The sequence below is a fragment of the Siniperca chuatsi genome, linkage group LG2 (assembly GCF_020085105.1).
Source record: "Siniperca chuatsi isolate FFG_IHB_CAS linkage group LG2, ASM2008510v1, whole genome shotgun sequence".
In the NCBI taxonomy this organism is placed as follows: Eukaryota; Metazoa; Chordata; class Actinopteri; order Centrarchiformes; family Sinipercidae; genus Siniperca; species Siniperca chuatsi.
This window is the reverse complement of record NC_058043.1, coordinates 6,481,138-6,501,046: the sequence shown is the minus strand read 5'-3', so window position 1 is coordinate 6,501,046 and position 19,909 is coordinate 6,481,138. Positions and strand designations below refer to the sequence as shown.

The 19,909-nt window shown below is 39.9% G+C and overlaps 2 protein-coding genes and 1 long non-coding RNA gene across 3 annotated transcripts; 1 reads left to right on the top strand and 2 right to left on the bottom strand.

Moving 5' to 3' along the window:
* Positions 1-250: 250 nt before the first annotated feature.
* On the bottom strand, positions 251-7,661 carry pde12 (phosphodiesterase 12). Its single transcript, XM_044210637.1, has 8 exons — positions 6,735-7,661; positions 5,243-5,670; positions 4,039-4,144; positions 3,134-3,278; positions 2,757-2,835; positions 2,514-2,636; positions 2,158-2,363; positions 251-1,018 (listed from the first exon to the last, which is right to left on the bottom strand). Exons 1-8 carry the CDS (start codon positions 7,301-7,303, stop codon positions 899-901), a joined length of 1,776 nt encoding a protein of 591 aa, XP_044066572.1. The 5' UTR covers positions 7,304-7,661; the 3' UTR covers positions 251-898.
* Positions 7,230-8,551, top strand: LOC122882839. Its single transcript, XR_006379473.1, has 2 exons — positions 7,230-7,365; positions 8,487-8,551. It is a non-coding gene; the product is annotated as an uncharacterized LOC122882839 (long non-coding RNA).
* On the bottom strand, positions 7,831-19,104 carry atp6ap1la (ATPase H+ transporting accessory protein 1 like a). The gene is made up of 8 exons (XM_044210650.1): positions 18,980-19,104; positions 13,501-13,523; positions 13,126-13,208; positions 12,703-12,783; positions 11,723-11,877; positions 11,215-11,265; positions 9,910-10,147; positions 7,831-8,630 (listed from the first exon to the last, which is right to left on the bottom strand). Exons 1-8 carry the CDS (start codon positions 19,075-19,077, stop codon positions 8,373-8,375), a joined length of 987 nt encoding a protein of 328 aa, XP_044066585.1. The 5' UTR covers positions 19,078-19,104; the 3' UTR covers positions 7,831-8,372.
* Positions 19,105-19,909: the final 805 nt, after the last annotated feature.

The window sequence follows — 19,909 nt, the reverse complement described above, 5'->3', positions numbered from 1 at the left end:
ACAATAAATTTTTTTTCTTCCATGACAGGAATGCGCCTCCACAGGATTATGAGAAGTGCCCCAAGTGAATATTTTGTCCCGAGAGAGGCGCTTTTAAATTTACCCAAATTAACACGGGCAGCAGAAACTATAGCACCTTACTTGTCAGTTACCGTATCCATGGAGACGTTCACCTTGCCTCCTGCTGCCTGTTAAGTGTTGTTGGAAGTATCAGAATTAAAAACAAGAGTGCACAAGAAGGAGCCAAGAATCTGACTTATGCGTGGACTTTAATGCTGTAGACTCAAACTCAAAAGGACCAGTGTCCAAAATAATAGTAATAATAAATACCTTTATTAAAATGTTAATATTTATTTATTAACCCTGTCATTGGGTATTGAAGCCAAAGTGTCCATGTAGTCTAAAATGTGTCATAACTAAAGGGTGAGGAAGAACCAGCAGGAGTCACATTATTTGTGTTGGTAACATGAGCTCAGACTGACAATAATTTTCACTGTAGTATGATGCAGTAGTGTGACAAGAATGTAATTAATTAATTACTTTCAAGAAAAATAACAAGCAATGTGCAATTCATTACTTTTTCCAGCAACACCCCCAACACTGAATATCAGTGATTAAAAATAATTAATTATTGTACAGTAAAAAATTAAAATATGAAGTTAAATACAACATTTCAGTCATATTGTAATCGAAGACAGTTCTCTGGTGTGTGAGATGATTTCTGTGCTCGTCCACGTTTCTGTTGTCTTTCACTGATCTCCAGTAAACCTGCAGGAACACGTTTCCCTGCTCGGACTTCATTCACGTGAAAAGAAATCAAAAATCAGAGTGTTTCTGCAGGAGCAACAGACGGCCCGGTTCTGCAACGTGTTCTGTGCAGGTGGTTTGAGGTCAGAGGTCAGGGGCTCCAGCGCAGGTCACAGATCAGGGCGATGTGGTCGGAGGGGTGAGCCACGCTGGGCAGAGCCTCGTAGGTGGTGACCTCCTGGTGGCTGGGCAGAGGAATCACCTGCTCCACCTGCACAGACACACACACAGCAGCATGTTAGCTTCTTGTTTAGGTAATTACATCTACTCCTTCTACTTCATTGAGAAAAACAAACAAAAAAAAAAAAAAAATCTACGAATATGCAAATATTGTTCATTTCAAAAGTTTAACTGCTGGACATAAGATTTCTCCTACTTCCTCCTTCAGCAGATGATTTTGAAAACAACCTTTGGCCGCATTCAGGCCAACTTTAGCTATTCAAGTCATGTATCAACTGAGAATATACTCTACCTTCTGTTTTAGGTTTAAGCCATACTGATCTGTCAATGTTAGTTACATTATCATTTACTCTACTCTCCTTTTATCTCTGAGGTCTACTACTTTACCTGATACTAGTTTTTACTAAATTAGATGAAGCAAAGTGCAATAAAAAATTTGTAAAATGTGTGACAAAAACAGTACTGTAGTGCTGCAGAGATGCCCTGGCCTACAAATCTTGCTCTCCAGATACAAGAACACATGTTGGTACAGACACCAACAAATATCACATCATCATGATTTTAATATTTTTTTCAGTGAAAATGAAAATTGTGATGCAAAAATCATCATTCACACTAATCATGAATCATATTGCAATCATAATATCTGTCAAAATAATTGCAATTTGATTTTTTTTTTACCATATCGTGCGGTCCTATACTAAATGCTCCACTATGTTCACTAGCATGTCTCTAACTTGGTGCTGAACAGGTAGTGTACAGTGGGGTTTTTGTTGTTTTTTTTTGCTGATAACAGCTGCTGATGGTGGTGATGAGTGAATTAAACAGTTAAGAAAATAAACAAAGAGAAGACACAAGAACTGTAAAAGTCAAGAGTCATAAATATAAAATATAAGTGTACAATTAAAATATGTAAAATATATATATTATAAAATGAAGAGCTGTACAGTGTTTAGAATGAATGAAGAGGATGGGATGTGCAAAATATAGACTAAAGAAAAATGTTCACAGTATAAAGAAAAATAAAAACCTAGAGATTTGCAACAATGTGTTCTAATGTAACGCGTCAAATTGGATGTGGAGACTTTACGTTAACGTAACATGTAGTGTCCACGAGGCAGGTACCAGTACTAGTATTAATATTAGCAGTATCAGTGTCAGTATCAGTACCTGCATGCTGTCCGGCTGTATGAAGATGTAGTCCAGGCAGCCGTGAAATCCTCCCACGTAGTTTGTGTAGGCCGGCTGGCTGCAGGCGCTCAGCAGCGGGGGGAAGGCAGAGAGCAGCTCCATGCTGCAGGACTCCTCCGGCCCCGAGCTGCTCCAGTCTGCATGCTGCCGAGGAACCACAGCCTCACTGACCAGCTGGAACACACCTGCAGACAGGAAGAGGAGATAAACAATGACTCCACACAGCGCACATCAAAACAGGAAAATTATTATTATTATTTCTTTTTAAAACAGTCGTTCAAGCTTCAACTAAAGCTACTGTGCTGCTGCGGCCTTGCCTTTAGGTGTGGAGTTACCTGAGTTAGGGGTGGAGTTGAAGTCACCACTAAAAACCAGAGGGGCTCCAGGTGCGACCTCGCTGATCACATGACTCAGGTGTTGCAGAGCCACGCCCATCTGGACCAAGCGAATGTTCCCTCCTTCAAAAAGGAAATGAATTCAGTTTTTAAGAATTTGTCCTTGCGTAGATTAAGGATACAGATCATCACTCTCCTCCCTTATATCAGTGACTCAGGTGTGTTCATACAGAGTTGTTGTACCTTTCGGGTGCCAGTACAGGTGAGTGTTGGCCACACAGACCTTCCTGCCTGGTTTATTCAGGTCCTCAAACACACTGACCTGCAGAGAAATGAGTCAGGAAAGACAAAAGTCACAACACAGATTCACAAAGCCAACCAAAGCTGAGGGTTTACAACACTGGGACTGCAACTAACGATTATTTTAATTATTTATTATTCTATTAATTCCATTATAATGTAATAGCCTAATCAATTTTGATTAATTGATTAGTCTATTAAATGTCAGAAAACACAAACAACACAATTTCCTGGAGCCCAGTTATAGGACTACAAAAATCCCTGAGTATGAGTCCGCTTCCGAATGATTCTCAGTTAGTACAGCAGGTGAACAGCAGTACCTGCAGGGCGGTGGACCTCTGCAGTATCTTGTCCTTCAGAGCGCTGTTAGCAGAAACCCTCTCCAGGAGCTCAGAATGGATGGGGTCAGAGGTCAACGCCTCGCTCAGCACGATGTCATGACGGCTCAGCAGCTGAAACTTTGACCTACAAAGACAACATGGTCTAATTTTAAATTACCTGACTTATTGCTGGATTTAAAAAGTCGAACATCACATCAACTAAATACTGTAGTTACAAAATATCTTGGGCTGTGACAGAAGAATCTGACTGCAGCATTGGTGGGGTGTTCCTGTGGGGGCGGGGCCAGTCTGATGACTTTTTTTAATCCTACTTCCACATGGATGCCGTAACATTAATCACTATTTTTTAGAGGCATCTCCTGGAACTGGCTTTTAACTTAAGCAGCCAGTCAGAAGTGCTTGTCGGATGGTCGAATAGCTTCGCTGTTCAAGCTCTCTTTTTCATTCTTGAAAACTATTTCTGTCACTTTTCATGTGAACAACCCAGTGCATCACTATGAATTGAGGGGCCACCAGCTGAACTGCATTTCATTTGAGTGTTTAATAGCCACTATTTTGCTATTAATTATTATTTTAAGGAAAAGTGTGAATGTTGCCACCGCTTGTTTATACTCAGCAAAGTTATATGTTGGAAAAAGTTTTCCTTGTGGCGTTGGGACTGAAACTCACATGTCCCATAGGCAAAATATGATAAATGATACCCAGTCCTACCCATGACATAAAGGCTCATATGTGTCGTTTGTTGATGGCAGCAGGTCACTCCTGTGCTCTAAGAAAGACGACTCAATCAAATCCTGAGGAAAACCTAACTGTGGCTGCATCAGACAACACTGAAAAAACACAGAAGACATTTTCTCCAGATTCTGGCTGCTGGCAGACCTGACCTGCGGTAGAAAGTGGCCAGTCCTTCATGCTGCTTCTCTTTGATCCTGAAAACGCCATCCAGACCGAAGGCATCCAGAGCCGGAGTCAGACTGTCCACGAACACCCCTAAAGAGTCCAGAGAACATGAAGTAAGTCTGTCAGACTCACATATCCACCAGCTGATGGTACTTTACATAAAGGTGGAGACTAACTTTTTAAGCATGGATTCTCATCAGCTAAAGACTCGGTTTTGGTGCAATTACAATTCAAAGCAATGAAGAGGCATGTTATATAAGAACAAGATGTAAGGAAATTTGGAAATTATCTCCTCAAATGGCATTTTAAAGAAAAACCTGCACAAAACACACAGTTTAACACATTTATTATTACTAAGAAGAACTTGTGGTGTGATTGTTTTATCAACTGTTTCAGAGATAAAGTATGAACTTTCTATCTCAACTCATGTATTGCTTAGTGGAAACATTTTCTTGTTGCGGAAAATAATTGGCTAAACATACATTACACTGATGGAATCTGATCAAGTCTGAGAGCAGAAAATGTCTCACTGCTTTTAAATATCATTGGTAAACGTCAGGTTTTGGTGTCAGTCCCTCAGAATCAAAGAGCAAAAGGGCTTCTTTCTACACAGTTACACCTGTACAACCTGATGCAGTCCAATACAACCTTAGTCTGGTTTAAGAGCTCTGAATTGTTGCCCACATCTCAGATCTTTTCAGAGATTCTGTCTGGTAATGTGTTGCTGTTTCCCTGGTTGGAGAAACAATCAGTGTTTTGTCGGTGGGATTAAGAATGGGGATATCATCTTCCTGCGCCACATACAGCGACAGGAAAATGTCCACCAAAATGTTGACAAGTGTTTGAGTTCATTATTCAGCCTGACAGCAGGTTCGTCCGGCTAATAAATCCAGTCTTCATGAGGCTTAAAATGTTCAGTTCTTGTTGACATTGTGTCCTGTATTGGACTGCATTATATTGATAAGTTTTTTCTAATAATTTGTCCCTTTAATGTATGTTACAAAAAACATTTGAGTGCCTTCAGAAGCCTCGTCACATTTTGTTTTTATCAACACAAATCCAATGAAAATGCGCTTAAAACAGGTGGATGGAAACACTCTTGTATTTGATAAATTACTGTTAATCGGTTATTAAAATTGTTGTTGATTAATTTTGTGTCAATCAACTAGTCATTTCTGCACTAATTACCTTTGTCGACCTCCTGCAGACAGATGATGTCAGCGTTGTATCCGGCCAGCTCCTTCTTGATCAGGTTCTGTCTGTAGTCCAGCTGCAGGGCGTAGGGGGCGCAGTACGGGTAAAGCACCGTCTTGGACAGTTCTGTCTGGGCGTAGACATCGGCGAGGATGTTGTATGACACCACCCTCACAGCCGGCCACTCCGCCTCTTTGAGCGTGTATGCGTGTCGGTTGTCGAACGTGCACACGCCTGGTCCGGCCTCTACGGCTCCCACAGAGACCAGCTCCTTGGCCAGGCCACTGCGGCTTCCATCTTTAGGCGTGCAGCGCAGTTTTAGCCTGCAGCCGATGTCCTGATTGGACGGGACGTGGACTCTCCCACATCCTATCTCTGTCCAACCGCCGTCCTGACCTGGAACCTCTTCAGCAGCTTCAGGGCTAAAACAAGAACAAGAAAGAGAAAAATGAGGACGCAGGTGCTGGATGTCCCAAAACTATTTTAACTAAATGAGATTGTTTTAATTGGCCCAGCTCTGGGGACACTTTCTACAATCCATTATTTCATCACCCTGATTTGTCTCTTTGCCAAACTGACTAGCTGCATGTTAGAGTAAACATGACCTTGGATTACAGCCTGGCTGATGTTGGATTTCTGAGGCAGATACATCAGCCATTACTTTTATTTTTTTAACAAAAACACAAAAAGTAAACACATATTTTTGATAGGGATCCCTTAAATTTGGTTATTAAAGGACTGTGACCAAAAGATGTGCTCAGCAGGACATTTTACAGTGTAAAATAAACTTGTCAGTGCTTTCTGGTGAACAAACTATGTTTGGAGAGACTGTTTCTAGATGACCTCAAATGTCTTTTATGTACCTCTTTCTTGTTACTAATCAGACAACATATACACCGATAAATGAACTAAAATCTTTTGATAATATCTGCCATACAGATCTATCAGTCAGGTTCTTCTTCTTCTGTCTTGTTTTGTTCGACCAGCAGTCCAAAGACATTCAATTATCAATGATATCAAATATTTTTCAAAATGACCTCAAACACATCTTTGGCATTTGTGCACTGCTGTTTCTTGGTACTTATTGGTCTACATATGTGCTGATACTGATATATGTGTGATAAACTAATATCGGCCCATTTATTGGCTGATTTATCGGCAGTGCTCTAATTAAAAACTAAAGGAAAAGAGAATAAATTATGCACTGTCTAACCCCCAAGTGAGAGTGAGCAACAAACATATTGTTTTGTTTCCATTTACATACATGAGAGGGGCAGAATATAAGAAAAACATCTCAATATATTGCAGTCCAGACAAATCCATCCCTCCCTACAGAGTCCAGATGACCACAGAAGTGAATCAACTCTTCCCTGACAAAAACAGTAAACACAGTAAGCTTCACACAGGTAGGACTTATTGTAGGGCTGTTGTACTGGATTGCATTGCACCCTGTAGGACAAACTACCAATAATACCAGTGTAATTACCTTGTGTTTGAGGTATTTTCTTTATACCACGTGAACTCGCAGTCTTGGAGGTTCCCAAACTCCACCTCCAGATTGGGACAGACGGGGAACCCGGCCAGCAGGGACACCGGGAGCTCAGCGGTGGTTAAAGTGGGAGCGTTCCTCTGTACCGAGTATTTAAGGTCTCCCACCTGCAGCACGGCTCCGTCCTGCCACGCCTCCGAGTTCAGCACCGTGTCGGCCACCTCGTCCCCCATGTAGTACAGCTTCACCACCGCGGGCTCCGGGGTTTCACACGGCTGCTGTCCCTTGTTCTTCTTCGACTTCTTCGCTTTTCCTTGGCCCTTGGTAATGCTGTTGGAGATCCGGGCCAGGACCTTGCCCAGGGCTTCGCCCTGGTCCCGCAGCATGTGCTTGCGGCTGCCGTCCAGACAGAAAGAGATGGTGAGTTTGGGCTCCCCGGGGAGGCACCTCACCACGGCCGGCTCCATCCTGCCGAGGAGGCGGCAGGCTCTGGTCAAAGTTCTCGGTGAGGAAGAGAGCAGGCGGCGGGGAAGCAGCGTGAGAACAGCGGAGAGGTGGTTAAACATGAAGTCGCCGGCGGCAGGAAGATGAAAGCAGGGCTAAACTACATCAACATTAAACTACGCCGGTAAAGTTAACGGTCAACGGCAGGTGGGGTGGGTCCCTTCCTGACGTCACCTGTCCTACAGCTAACCGGTTAGCCAGGATGCTAACCAGCAAAGCTAACTCGAAGAGAAAATTAGCTAAATGGCGAGTTTAATTCGACCTCAAGCGGTCTGATTCAAAACTAAATAACACTCAGGCTTTGGAAATAAAAACCGCTGCTTTAAACAACGTGTAGTCTTTTATATTCACAGAAGTTGGTACATTAGCTGTCAGTACGTCGCGTGAAATCAGCATGAGCGTCTTCTTCTTCTTCTATAAAATATGGCTGCTTGGACGCTTCTTCACGTATCACTGCCACCCATCGGACATAATTTAAATTACAGCAATTCTGTATTATTATGGAGACCAAACTGTTCAACATTACATCATTTTAATACATATATATTTATTCTATCTTTGAATCTATTGAAATGCAAGGAATTATTATTATTATTCTTTATGATTCCAACTTTTTACGAATGAATCACATTTTTCAGGGCCTAAAGGTGCTCGAAAAGTTGTGAAACTGGAATGGGTTTTGGAAATGGGCTGGGCAAAATGGCTCTATACCGCCCCCTTGAAGTTTTAAAAAAATGCAGCCCCCGGCCTACCTAAACCCAACAGGAAGTCAGCCATTTTGAATTGAATGTGCACTCTCTGCCATTTTTCCACATTTACATTTGAATTGAAACTGGGTGGAATGAAATTAAAATGGCCTGCAATAAACTCTGTTATTGTAAAGGAGAATAGGAATAGGACCAACCAATACAAACATAGAGAGAAACAGAATAAAATAAAAGATAATTTTTTAATTTATATTTTTATTAAATTTGTTATAAATACAAATACAGAAATTCACTAATAGGCATATTAAAAAACACTAAAAATATATATTCAAAAAATCTAATCCAGGTTTGGTGCCAGTTGTCAGCGTCAAATCAGCTGTGTCTCTTTTTGAAGTGTATGCGTCTAATTATCTTCTTGGCTACACTACAAAATATTTTTCTCAACGACATTTTCCACACAGCATTGTTCAGGCTGTTCAGGGTTTTGGGGGAAGTAGAGGTCGGCCTTGTGTTCATTGTCATGCTCGATGTGTTTCAGGTGGATGACCATGTGCAGGGCGTAGGCCAGGACCAGCAGCAGGATGAGGGAAGTGATGAGGCCCATCAGGATGGCCGGCGTCAGGAAGGTAGCGCAGTCGCTTGCAGGAGAAAATTTACCGGTGGTGACGTTGAACGCCTGGATCTGAGGGGGAGACAGAGACATTTTTAAGATAATTAAGAAAATAAAAGTGATAATGTGACAGTTTAAAATTCAAGTTTGTTGTTATTCATCCTTCTGCAAGTGAGAGACACAAACACAGTGAAAGAAATCCTCTCTGGAGTCAAGGTGCATAAGAAAATCATACAGAGCTCAAATCCAAGCAAAGTGTACAACAGTTTTTTTTTTGAGTCAGTGTCAAGAAGTATTCCATTAATAACCATTTTAATGCAAATAAATAAATACAACTATTCAAGCATTGGTTAATTTAGTTTGAACCTGAAATATCACATTTTTTTAGCCACTTGGGGGTGTAATTCCTTTCTAAATGACAGTGAGCTCTGTGTTGAGATAAACAAATTTACATTGATTAACAGATCCTTGTGAGTGAAACCGTTTGTTGTATTGTGAGGAGAGCCCAGCTCACACCTTTTGTTTAGTCTGTTGTTTCCTGTAACCCTGTATATATCATCCTGGCCAGAAACTCACTCTGATGAGTAGCAGGCACCACGCACGTTACTTGCTTGGTCTCTTTTGTGGTTCAGGGAATCAAATCCCCCAAAGATGCATCCCATAGGAAAAAAGTAACACACACTTATCACTTCCAGTGATCTGAATTTTGGCTCTTTTTAGTGAGCCAGATCATTTGGCTCAACTCATCAATAAGAGCCAGCTCTTTCGGCTCCCAAACGGCTCTTCATTTAGTACCACTTCTGCTGTTCACTGCCTAAATTACTTTCTTATTTGGTGCAAGAAATAAACATGCAAGATTCTTCATCTGCAATACATTGACATATTCGGTCATAATGATGGTCAAAAAGTGGGATGTTTCAAGAGTAACTGTCCTAGTTGTATAACAAAAATAACACTCTACTAATGAAATAGTGTGGTTAGTAAATAATCACACAACTCTATACAGACACAAATGTTTCAATTTAATTTGCTCTGTTCAAATTTGTTATTTGTTCATCGTCAAGCATATCTTTTTCAGAGATTTAAATGTGCACTCCGAATGGGGTTGACAGGTGCAACATACAAGAGATCGTACAAATACGTTATAGGATCATCCTATTCTAGTTTTTTTTTTGGGTTACTGTTGCTAAGTCATGATTGGACATTCACTATTCGATGGAGGAGATTAGTGAATGGTCAATTTAAAGATGGATGATGATAGTTTCTCCAGATATCATTGATAGAGCTGCGGGTACAAATTATATATTACCTTTTAAATATCAGACAGTGGGCTGGGTAAATGGACAGGTACCTGGAAGTTGGTGAAGGTGATGGTCCAGCGGCGGGCGTGGTCAGTGCTGGGCAGCAGCAGGGCGCTGTAGCGCTGCAGGCTGCTGACATGGAAACAGTGGTAGGAGGAGGAGGCTGGAGCGTACACCTCGCTGGTGTTGAACACAGCCTCTTCGGAGGTGTTGTAGAGCAGAGAGACGCTGTCCACCGAGAACCACCACTGACCTGAAGACTCGTAGAAAGTGTTGGACAGCTGCAGTCTGACACCAGAGGGACGAGAGGAGACCATCAGCCCAAACTTTACATTTAACTGTTCAGGTGGAGCTAGCCTAGCTGTATACTTTTTAGCCTTAAAGGTACCATGTTCAGTTTTTGACCTCTAGCGCTATGTGCAGTTTTTTTATGCAATGAGATAGGCCTACATATTCTTGCCAATGGTGTCACATTATTTCACTGACCTACAGGAGGTGGTAATGCACAAAGAAACACAACACTGCACCAACAAAGGCAGGGAAGAAGAAGACTGCAAACTAGTGAACATGAATGTTAACAATGCAGGTTTCAAAATGTTAAAAAACTTGCTTTGCAAATGTTTTATGAGGAAAGTAGAAAGTAGAAGTCCTCACCATGCAAAATGGCCCCTTTGTGTGTTAAATTATGAACCCTCCAAGGCCCCCAAAAGATGATGTTTTTTTAAATATCTTATACACACAAGATAATAATTTGTACACACAAGTTATTGTCGTGTGCAACAAGAGGCTTAGGGGCTCTCCTGTCAGTTTTGTTGTGAGGCAATTTGCAACTTTATCATTCTTATAAGTTCATGATGACCTCACATAAATCCCAACAGAGCTTTGCACAACTCCAGCCTGAGTCGGTCCAATCAGCATCATAACTGAAAACACGTGTGAGCGTATGTGGGGCCTTTAATCTATACTGTAACAATGCATCATATTTAATAGGTTGATCATATGTTTTGTATGTAAAATCAAAATAACTATAGTAGTTAAATACATTTAGTGAAGGAAAAAGTATAATATTTCCCTCTGATTTGTAGTGGAGTATAAAGTAGCAGAAATTGGACACACTTAAGTACAAGGACCTCAAGTACAGTACTTGAGTAAATGTACTCAGTAGAAACCTTCCATCACTGGTTTACAAGAAAACTCCACAGGGAACCTTTTCATGAACAAATTTACAATTAGATCTAGATTATCAGTGCGGCCTTTAACATAACTTTTGATCACATTTCACTTGATTAACGTTATATAATATAAGTTATATTTGTATTTTAGTGCATGATTGGCAGACAGATGGTATGACTGACCTGATGGACAGGCCTCTCAAATCCCCCACATCTCCAAACCTCATGACCAGCCTGGTGAAGACAGACAGACAGTGGGTCAGACTTAAGTGACAAAAGACTTGAGATTATGTGTTATTGATACCTTTTGGACCTGGAACGACGTAAGGAACTGCTGGACTTTTTTCATCAACATCCTTCATCTGACAAATCTCTTTGGACGTATTTTTACTGGACATACTGTAATGGTCTTGTTATATCTAAATTGGACAATAATCTTGCTGCTGGACTCTGTATTAAAATTATTGGAACAACAATGTTTATTTTTTTAATCACCTTTTATCCACCTACGTCTCCTACAGCTCCCCCAGTCGTCTGAGAAGGAGGGATATCTGTTTGAGCTCTATTTTGAGATGTCTCTCCAGTAAACAACTAAATCTAAAAAAATGTATGTTTTCTGTTTTTAAAGGTTTGTGTGCATCAGACAGACAGGTAGATAGACGGGGTCATTCAGACAGACAGGTGTACATACATGGCCTTATCCTGACGGCAGACAGACTGGCTGGTGTCGACGGGTTTCTGAGGAGAAAAGGCTCTCTCCGTCAGGTCTAGCTGATTCTCCTTCTCATAGCGGAGAGACAGCTTCCTGGCTTGGAACAGGACGCATGGCTCCCCATTGGACAACACCTGGTAGGCGGAGACAACAGTATTATTGGACAACACCTTGGTCTCCGCACTGTGAGCGAAATATATGAGTGTTAGCTTCCCTGGGATCCACAAAATAAAACTCCAATATCAACTTTTCAAAGTCACAAATTGGCCAATGGGGTTGGGGCGGTTGAGAAGTACTTTAAGTATGTGTTAAATATACATATATACAATAATCATGCAGTTACCATAAACTATAGCTACAGGCTGCTATAATCCTATTGTTGGACAACTTTTTTTTCCAATTGCCATTTGTCTACCACCAGCAACATTTCCAGTTGCCCAATGAGGGGGAGGATCTCTCATGTTAAAGCCACACTGTGAGATTATGTGAAATCTGTTTGTTCTTTTTGTCGTGCGAAAAATCAGAGCAGAAGATGGATATGAGCCTAATATCTGTGCGTCCAGTACAGATAGGTTCAAGACATGTTTAGTCTGGCGTAGCACATAGATTGGAAGCAGGGGGAAACTGCTAGCGTAGTTCGTGAAAGTGAAAAAATACTATAAATAATTGTCAATACCAAACCATCAATTGTGAAATAATTAGCAATAATATTGTAGACAAAAGCAGCTTCTCATTTTTGACTGGCAACCACCAATCTTGTGTTGACAATAAAATTTTATAATAAATAGGTGTAAATAATGGATGGATAGATGCTGGAGATTCGTAAATTTGAAAACTTGCACCAGCTGTTCTTTATATACTGTTTGAAATGTTCCCCCTGACTTTGTGTTGGGCAAGGTGTTTTTTATTTTACTCTTCTGTGTTATAGTAGCTGGTTAATCGTCTGGAGACAACTCCACCTTGAGGGGAGGGAAGGGAAGTGCAGCTCCTGGCGCCTGAAGTAACTTCCTCCGTGATACATCTGGAGACTGGAGAGGAAGCTGGAGACAAGAACAAAATACTTTTTTTATCACGTGAAACACCATTTCATATAGAAATTCAAATACACACCTATACGTGATAAACCCACATGGACGCATGTGTGGTTTTCAGATATTCGCCTGTGCTTTTTTCGTAAAGCACATGTTGTTACAGCAGTGAAACTAAACTCTTCTCTCTTTCGCAGTGTCAGTGCTGACACTTGCTTACTTTTTCTTATGCACAATTTGGAATACAGTACTTGTGATGTTGTATCTTTACCACCACTATTCACCTCTAAGTAAAAAATCAATAACGGTACTTCTGTTTGAGTAGAAAACTGTTGTTCTCTCCTCCACTTTTACCTGCAGTCGTCTGAACGGTTGGTCTGCAGGTACCAAACGCTCCTCTATCAACATCCCTCCATCACTCTGTGCCATCCCTTCATCTGGAGAGATAATCAATAACCGGATTATTTCTTTGATTTTATAAAATAAGTCATACAGGCAAGGCAGCTTTATTTATATAGCACATTTCAAACACAAAGGCAAGCAGCTACTGAACCATCCATCTGTGAGGTTTATGGGAAGAGTGACAAGTCAAAATAAGTGGCAGTAGGCAGGTAGATTGTAGATAATCAGTACTTAATCAATAATCAATATTGTTTGTTTTATGATTTTGTCCTTCAAGCATGGGAATATGTCTCCAGATACATACATAGATAGATAGATGGTACTTACCATGGACTGGAGAGACAGCAGCACTGTGAACAGAAGTGACAGGAGGATCAATAAATAACTGAAATAATGTTCATAATTTCTTTTTTCCCATTTTTAATCTCACACAGTGTATTCTGTTTTCATTTATTTGATTCTCTCTTTTATTATTCCGTATTTCTTTTAGGTTTTTTCAGTATTTTCAGGTGACATATTTAATAAATGACCTGCAGTCAGATATCTCAGAAATGTCTCGTTGTCCTCGCCTCATACGTAGATTAATGTCTCGCAGTAATGCCTGCTGGTGTTTTTTTCTTCAGCTGCTTTTATTAATTATTAGTTTCTATTCTAGTTTGTACTCATGAGCATTTTTTTATTAGTTACTGTAGGTATTAGTAGTTAGTTATACTAGTCAGCATTTTTTGAAGTCAAATTTACAATCACACAAAATCTAATTCTGACTCCTTTGATATCATCGTTTAATAGTATGTGACAAGAAATATGTCTTAATCCAAATGTGTTATGTTATTATGGGAAAACATAAACAAGACTATGTTGTCATTCTAATAGTCACCATTTATTCGACATTTACACAAGCAAAAGAGATGCCCAATTCAGATTAAAGATTATTCTTTAAATCAAAACCATAATGACAGTTGTATTAGGATTAAATGTTTAATAACAAATTAATTTAAGTTAAAACTTTAAAAAAACTGTTAAGAAACCATAATAAAAATACATTTCCGATTATACCATTAAAGTATCTTGTACTTATTAGCTAAAACAAAATAGTGTCTCATAAAATGTATAACTAGTGCACATTTAGACAGGGCTGAGAACTATTGATACTTCCTAGTTAAATGAGAAAAATATAATGTAACATAATGACAGCATGTTAAATTACCTTAAACAAATAGAAATTATGAAGGTTAGAAATAGAGGAGGGAGCAAGGATGACCAGGTGATGAACCTGTGAGGTCTCGAGTACCCAGAATGCATCTGGGTAGTCCAGTGACCCAGTCGTTCACCCTGTGGATTAGTGTTTATGGTTACAGACAGAGGGATCAGTCTGGAACAGAGATGTACTGTTGCTCAGAGGAACCACTCTGACCCAGATTACAGAGAGAAAGACTCTTGTAGTGGAAAATGAATGGGCCAAGATTTAATATTAGAATCAGTTTAACACCAAACAGCAGCTCTGATTGCTTTTATAAAAACATGCAGCACATTCAGGTTTTATGTAAAGAATCCTGAGCATTCGTGCATCAACAGGTCTAAAGAGGCAACGATAAGAATAAAGCTTCAATACATCCTGGAAAACTGTCTGTAGCTAAAGCCCCTGAAAACTTGGTTTCAAATCCAATTATTTCTCTATAACATTAAATATGCATGACTAAATAAGAAACAATTAAAGTTGAAGTAAAAATCCTTCCTTATTATCTATTAAGAGTTTAACACACAAAAACTCAACCAGGAGTTGGTGGACAGCCAGAGAAAGGAAGCTCACAACGCCAGACACCATCTTGAAACACCTATACACCACCACCTGTTATCCCACCTGTCAACAACTCCATGACAACTGAGCAACTCCATCTGTTGAGGAAGGCCACCAGATGTAGCTGAAAGCTTCAGAAGCAACAAGTTTGCTTCACCTGGTGCATGGTGAAGTCATATATTTACTTTTATGATTAATGAATATTTGATTACTTTTAAGGCTCTTCACGGCCTGGCCCCAGATTATATTTTAGACCTTGTAATCCCTTATGAACCTTCACGTAGTTTGAGATCTTTGGGCAGGGGTCTTCTGTCTGTTCCTGAGTCCAGGATGAAAACTAAGAGGGGACAGAGCTTTTGCTATCAGGGCCCCGAGGATCTGGAACAACCTACCCGAAGAAATTAGATTGTCTGAGTCAGTGTCTTTGTTTAAGTCTCGTCTCAAAACACATTTTTATCTAAAAGCAGATCCTGATTTTACCTGAACTGGCTGTTTTATTTTTTATTGTTTATTTTATTGCTTTTGTGTTTTTTATGTATTTTATTTCTTAATATTTCGTCATTCACTGTGGTATTTTATTTCTCTTGTTGTGAAGTACTTTGTACTTTGTTTTGATAAGTGCTCTATAAAAAAGTTTTATTATTATTATAATTATATATCGCCTCTGCGACGAGTTGGCCACTGTCCAGGGTGTATTATAATTATATATTGGATGGATGGATGGACTAAGACTAAGCCCCGCCCACTTCAAACCAGTGAGAAAACGACAGAGAAAAGCAACAAATCCAGAAATCTCTTATGAGAAATAACCAAAACAGTGTTGATGTAGGACCCTGCCACTCATAGTAAGAAGCTGATTGAGAAAATCGTTTTTTAAGGGCAACCATGTGTCCTAAACTACTTTTATATATATTACTAAATTGTTTTCCCAATTATGTTGTGGTGACAAATTAAATTTCAAAGTCTGTGGTTTGGTTTAGGCAACAAAAACACTTTGGTGTTAGGTTAGAGAAAGATTGTGGTTAAATGTTAAAAAAACACTGCGTCTTGTGCTTCAGATCACTGTGGATTTTTTCTGTATTAAACCAAGACCACGATCTTTACCTAACCTAACTAAAAGTACTGCCAGTGCCTAAACATAACTATAAAAAAAGTTTTATAATCCTGTAGTTGAACGAATATTGCCCCTATTGGCCGATTATTGTAGAGATATATAAGATATATAGATGTAATATAAGATCAGATATTTCGGCGTAAAAAAATACATTGTCAGTGAATATTACGTTCAATATAAACGTTAATACGTTTATTAACTTTTAGTTAATTTACTTTTCCTCATGATGTTAATAGAAAATGTAATCTGGTCGGCATTATGTTCTACTACAAAACATATTTGCTGTTGCAGATAAGTTGAATATAAACGTAATGTCTGGAAGAGGGTTGTTTTACAGACATACAGAATCTAGCAGGTGTCATGGGGAAAAAAAGAATAATTTGTGCACACAAGTTAAGTAGTGTTTGTGTGTTAGGCTACATGATTTGTGCTCTAACATTAAATCCCGAAATTATACTTTCTGTATCCACTTGGTCAGAATAGTCTGAGTGATGTAAAGTTTGTCATCTGTTCATTCAGACTTCGTTATGACCATGTGGACCGTATGCACTGATGTCTGCTGTCCGTGTGCACGTCCGTTTTGGAGCATATGTGGCCCTTTACAGAGCACTAAAAATGGTTGACATTTCTACATAAGTATGTTTAAAGGATGCCAAACGTAACACAATGTTGTTTCACAGGAGAAATCTTTAGTATATCCATGTATTTCTGTCCAAAATCAAAACAAAACTGTTGTGTCTACTCTGGTCAGTGAGCGAGGAGCATGTGGCCTGATGCAGTGCAAAATAATCTGTCAAAGTGGTCCAACAGTCTAATCTAAATGAGCCCAATGGATGCTCCATCTGTGTCCAGGGACTTCCTCTCAGTAAAACATGTTTCACATTTTTCTCAGTACATACTATTACTATTACCATTACCACTATTACCATTACTATTCTCGACAGTACATGCACCTCTGCTTATTACTTATTACTTATTTTATTACATTGTATTATTATACTGTATTATCATCATCAACCGGAAAACCCACTTGGTACTTCACACTTAGTTTATCTTATACTTATACCCACCTGGTACTTAATTTATTTTCTGACCTGTTTTTATAGTGTTTTATAGTGTATCATATTTTTTGCTAGTACATTCTCCTGTGTGCACTGACGTAAAGGCGAGCTACTGTAACAAAGACTTTCCCTTCGGGGATCAATAAAGTATTTCTGATTCTGATTCTGATACTAAATGTATTATAAATGTACTTAGTTTAGAACAATAGTCATAGAGTTGTCAAATCCTCCCCGACTCACTGACTCCCTACAGCTAAAAGGGTTTAACTCCTCCTGCTGGCTCAGAGCGCAGGACTGTGGATTGTGGGATTGCACTGATTATATAATCATACAATCATGAGCTCAAACACACACACACACACACACACACACACACACACACACACACACACACACACAGGTCATGAAGGATGGGGTGGCTTTCAGCCAAAAGGAGATTTTGCAGCCTCTCCCTCCCCTCTACCATCAGCAGCTGCACACTGTAAAAAATGACACCACAAACAGCTGCAGACACAGAGCAACATTATCATCCCATCTGTGTTTGTTTGTTTGTGTCAACACTATCAACAAGAACGTTAATATTGATTGATTCTGAAAAACCCTAGATTGTGTTGAATGATTTTTATCTTTAGGTCCAATGCCAACATTTGCACAATTCTTGTTTTCTGCTATATCTGCGAGTAGCAATTACGATATGGTTAAAGTTAGGGAAAGATCACAGCTATGGCAAATAAATGGTTAAGGCATGGTTAGGGTTAGGCAACTAAAACACCTAGGCAAGGTTGGGGAAGAATCATGGTTACGGTTAATAAAAATGGAAATGTTAACTTCAGGTGTACAACGAGACACAAACTCCTGCATGAAAGTCAGATGTGCTACACCATAACTGGTGATAGTGGGATACTGGTTTGTATCCATTGTATTAAGTCCAATCTTCTTTGTGGTCTGGTTTAGTGATAAGTCTTCAGAGAATTCTGACCACCACTCTGCAGATTTACAGAGCTTTTTAGCCTCTTTTTAGCCACATTTACTGTCTCAGTACTCTCATCAGCGTTGTTTCCAGCAGCAAACCCACTGTACACTACCTGCCCAGTACCAAACAGCGCAAAGACCCAGTTAGAGACTAGCTGGTGGACATAGTGGAACATCTAGCAGCTTAAGAGGCAGATATTTTTCCCAAGAGTTGGCGGAGACCAAACCAGAGCTACATTAATCAGGTGGACTCAAACATGACTCCAGTGGGCTGATAATGTTGTCATTGTCTGCAGGATGTTAAAGTAGGTAACTATTTTATAAGGTGATAAGCTCTTAGCTCTACCACTAAGCCACAGGGGCGACTGTGGCTTAGTGGGTCGTCTGCCAATCGGAAGGTCCGATTGCGGTTCGATCCCAGCTTCCCCCAACCCCCAGTGTCCTTGGGCAAGACACTGAACCCCAAATTGCCCTCGGTGTGTGAGTGTGTGTGAATGATTAATATCTTTCAACTGATGAGCAGTTGGCACCTGCCATCAATGTATGAATGTGATATGTAGTTGAAGCGCTTTGAGAAAGACTAGAAAGGCGCCATATAAGTACAGTCCATTTACCATAATACGTCAGATGTTGGGTTTTCAGCTTGTTCCTCTGCCCCCAAATGACCAAATTAAAAATTCACTTAATGCAGCTTTAAAGAAATAACAAACACGATAACAGGTCCTGATGGGACACACAGTGGAGTAATCTTTGAGCTGAACGTGTCAACAGTCAAAGATTAGAGAGCCAGGAGAGGTCAAAAACAACAACACCAGGCATCAACGTAAAACATCATCTCTGACTCTCTGTCTCTTCACCTACCTGTCAGCAGGTTGTCGGCCGAGGCAGGTAGGCGAATGCAGATGGAGGAGAAGGAGAGAGAGGAGGAGGATGCAGCAGTGTTTCCATGGTGAAGCCATTGCTGTGGTGACCAGAGTGCGATGCCAGCACACTAGTCTCCCCCCCTCATAATCTACTTTAATCAGCCCACCGTCTTTAAGCCCCCCTGACAGATTGATGGATCAGCCAATCAGGACAGAGCGGGGACAGACAGGGTTGAGAGAGAGAGAGCCCTGCCTGCTGGTTGAAGACATTTTCTCATTTTCAGTTCAGGAAATAAAATGTTTTCTTCGAACTACAAAAAAAAAGAGGGTATCTGGAGAGTTTTAACTCTCAAACAATGCATGCTGGGAAGTCTGCTATTATGCTGATAAATTTAATTTCTGCAAATTAAAGGTCATCACAATGACGATTGCACTGACAAAGCACACCTGGTAAATTTCACCAGCATTTATCAAATAGTACAGAATAGTGAAATTGTTCATCTACTCATATGGTTATACTTTTATATTTTCATCTCTTTTGTGCTGCACCACAAGGGGAAACAAGACTATAAGAGTTTACAGCCGTGGTAGTGGCTCTGTGAGGCTGTACCACGGGCGGATTATACACTGTAAAACATCATACAGGAATTTAGTGGAATCAACTAATCTTTTCTCATTAACTTCATGTGAATATATAAGTTTTATTAATTTCAAGCTAATTCAACTCAAAATGTCATAAAGAACTTACAGCTGCAAATTAAAGTGTTGCGGCCACTTTATACCAGAGTTATAACAAAGACTACTCCTTGTAACAATCAATTCAATCAATTATAAGTGTAAACTGGTCAGGACTGAATTCAATACTAACCTTCATCATGGTTCACATTGTTTTCATTATTATTAAGGGAAAACCATGACTTCATTTAAA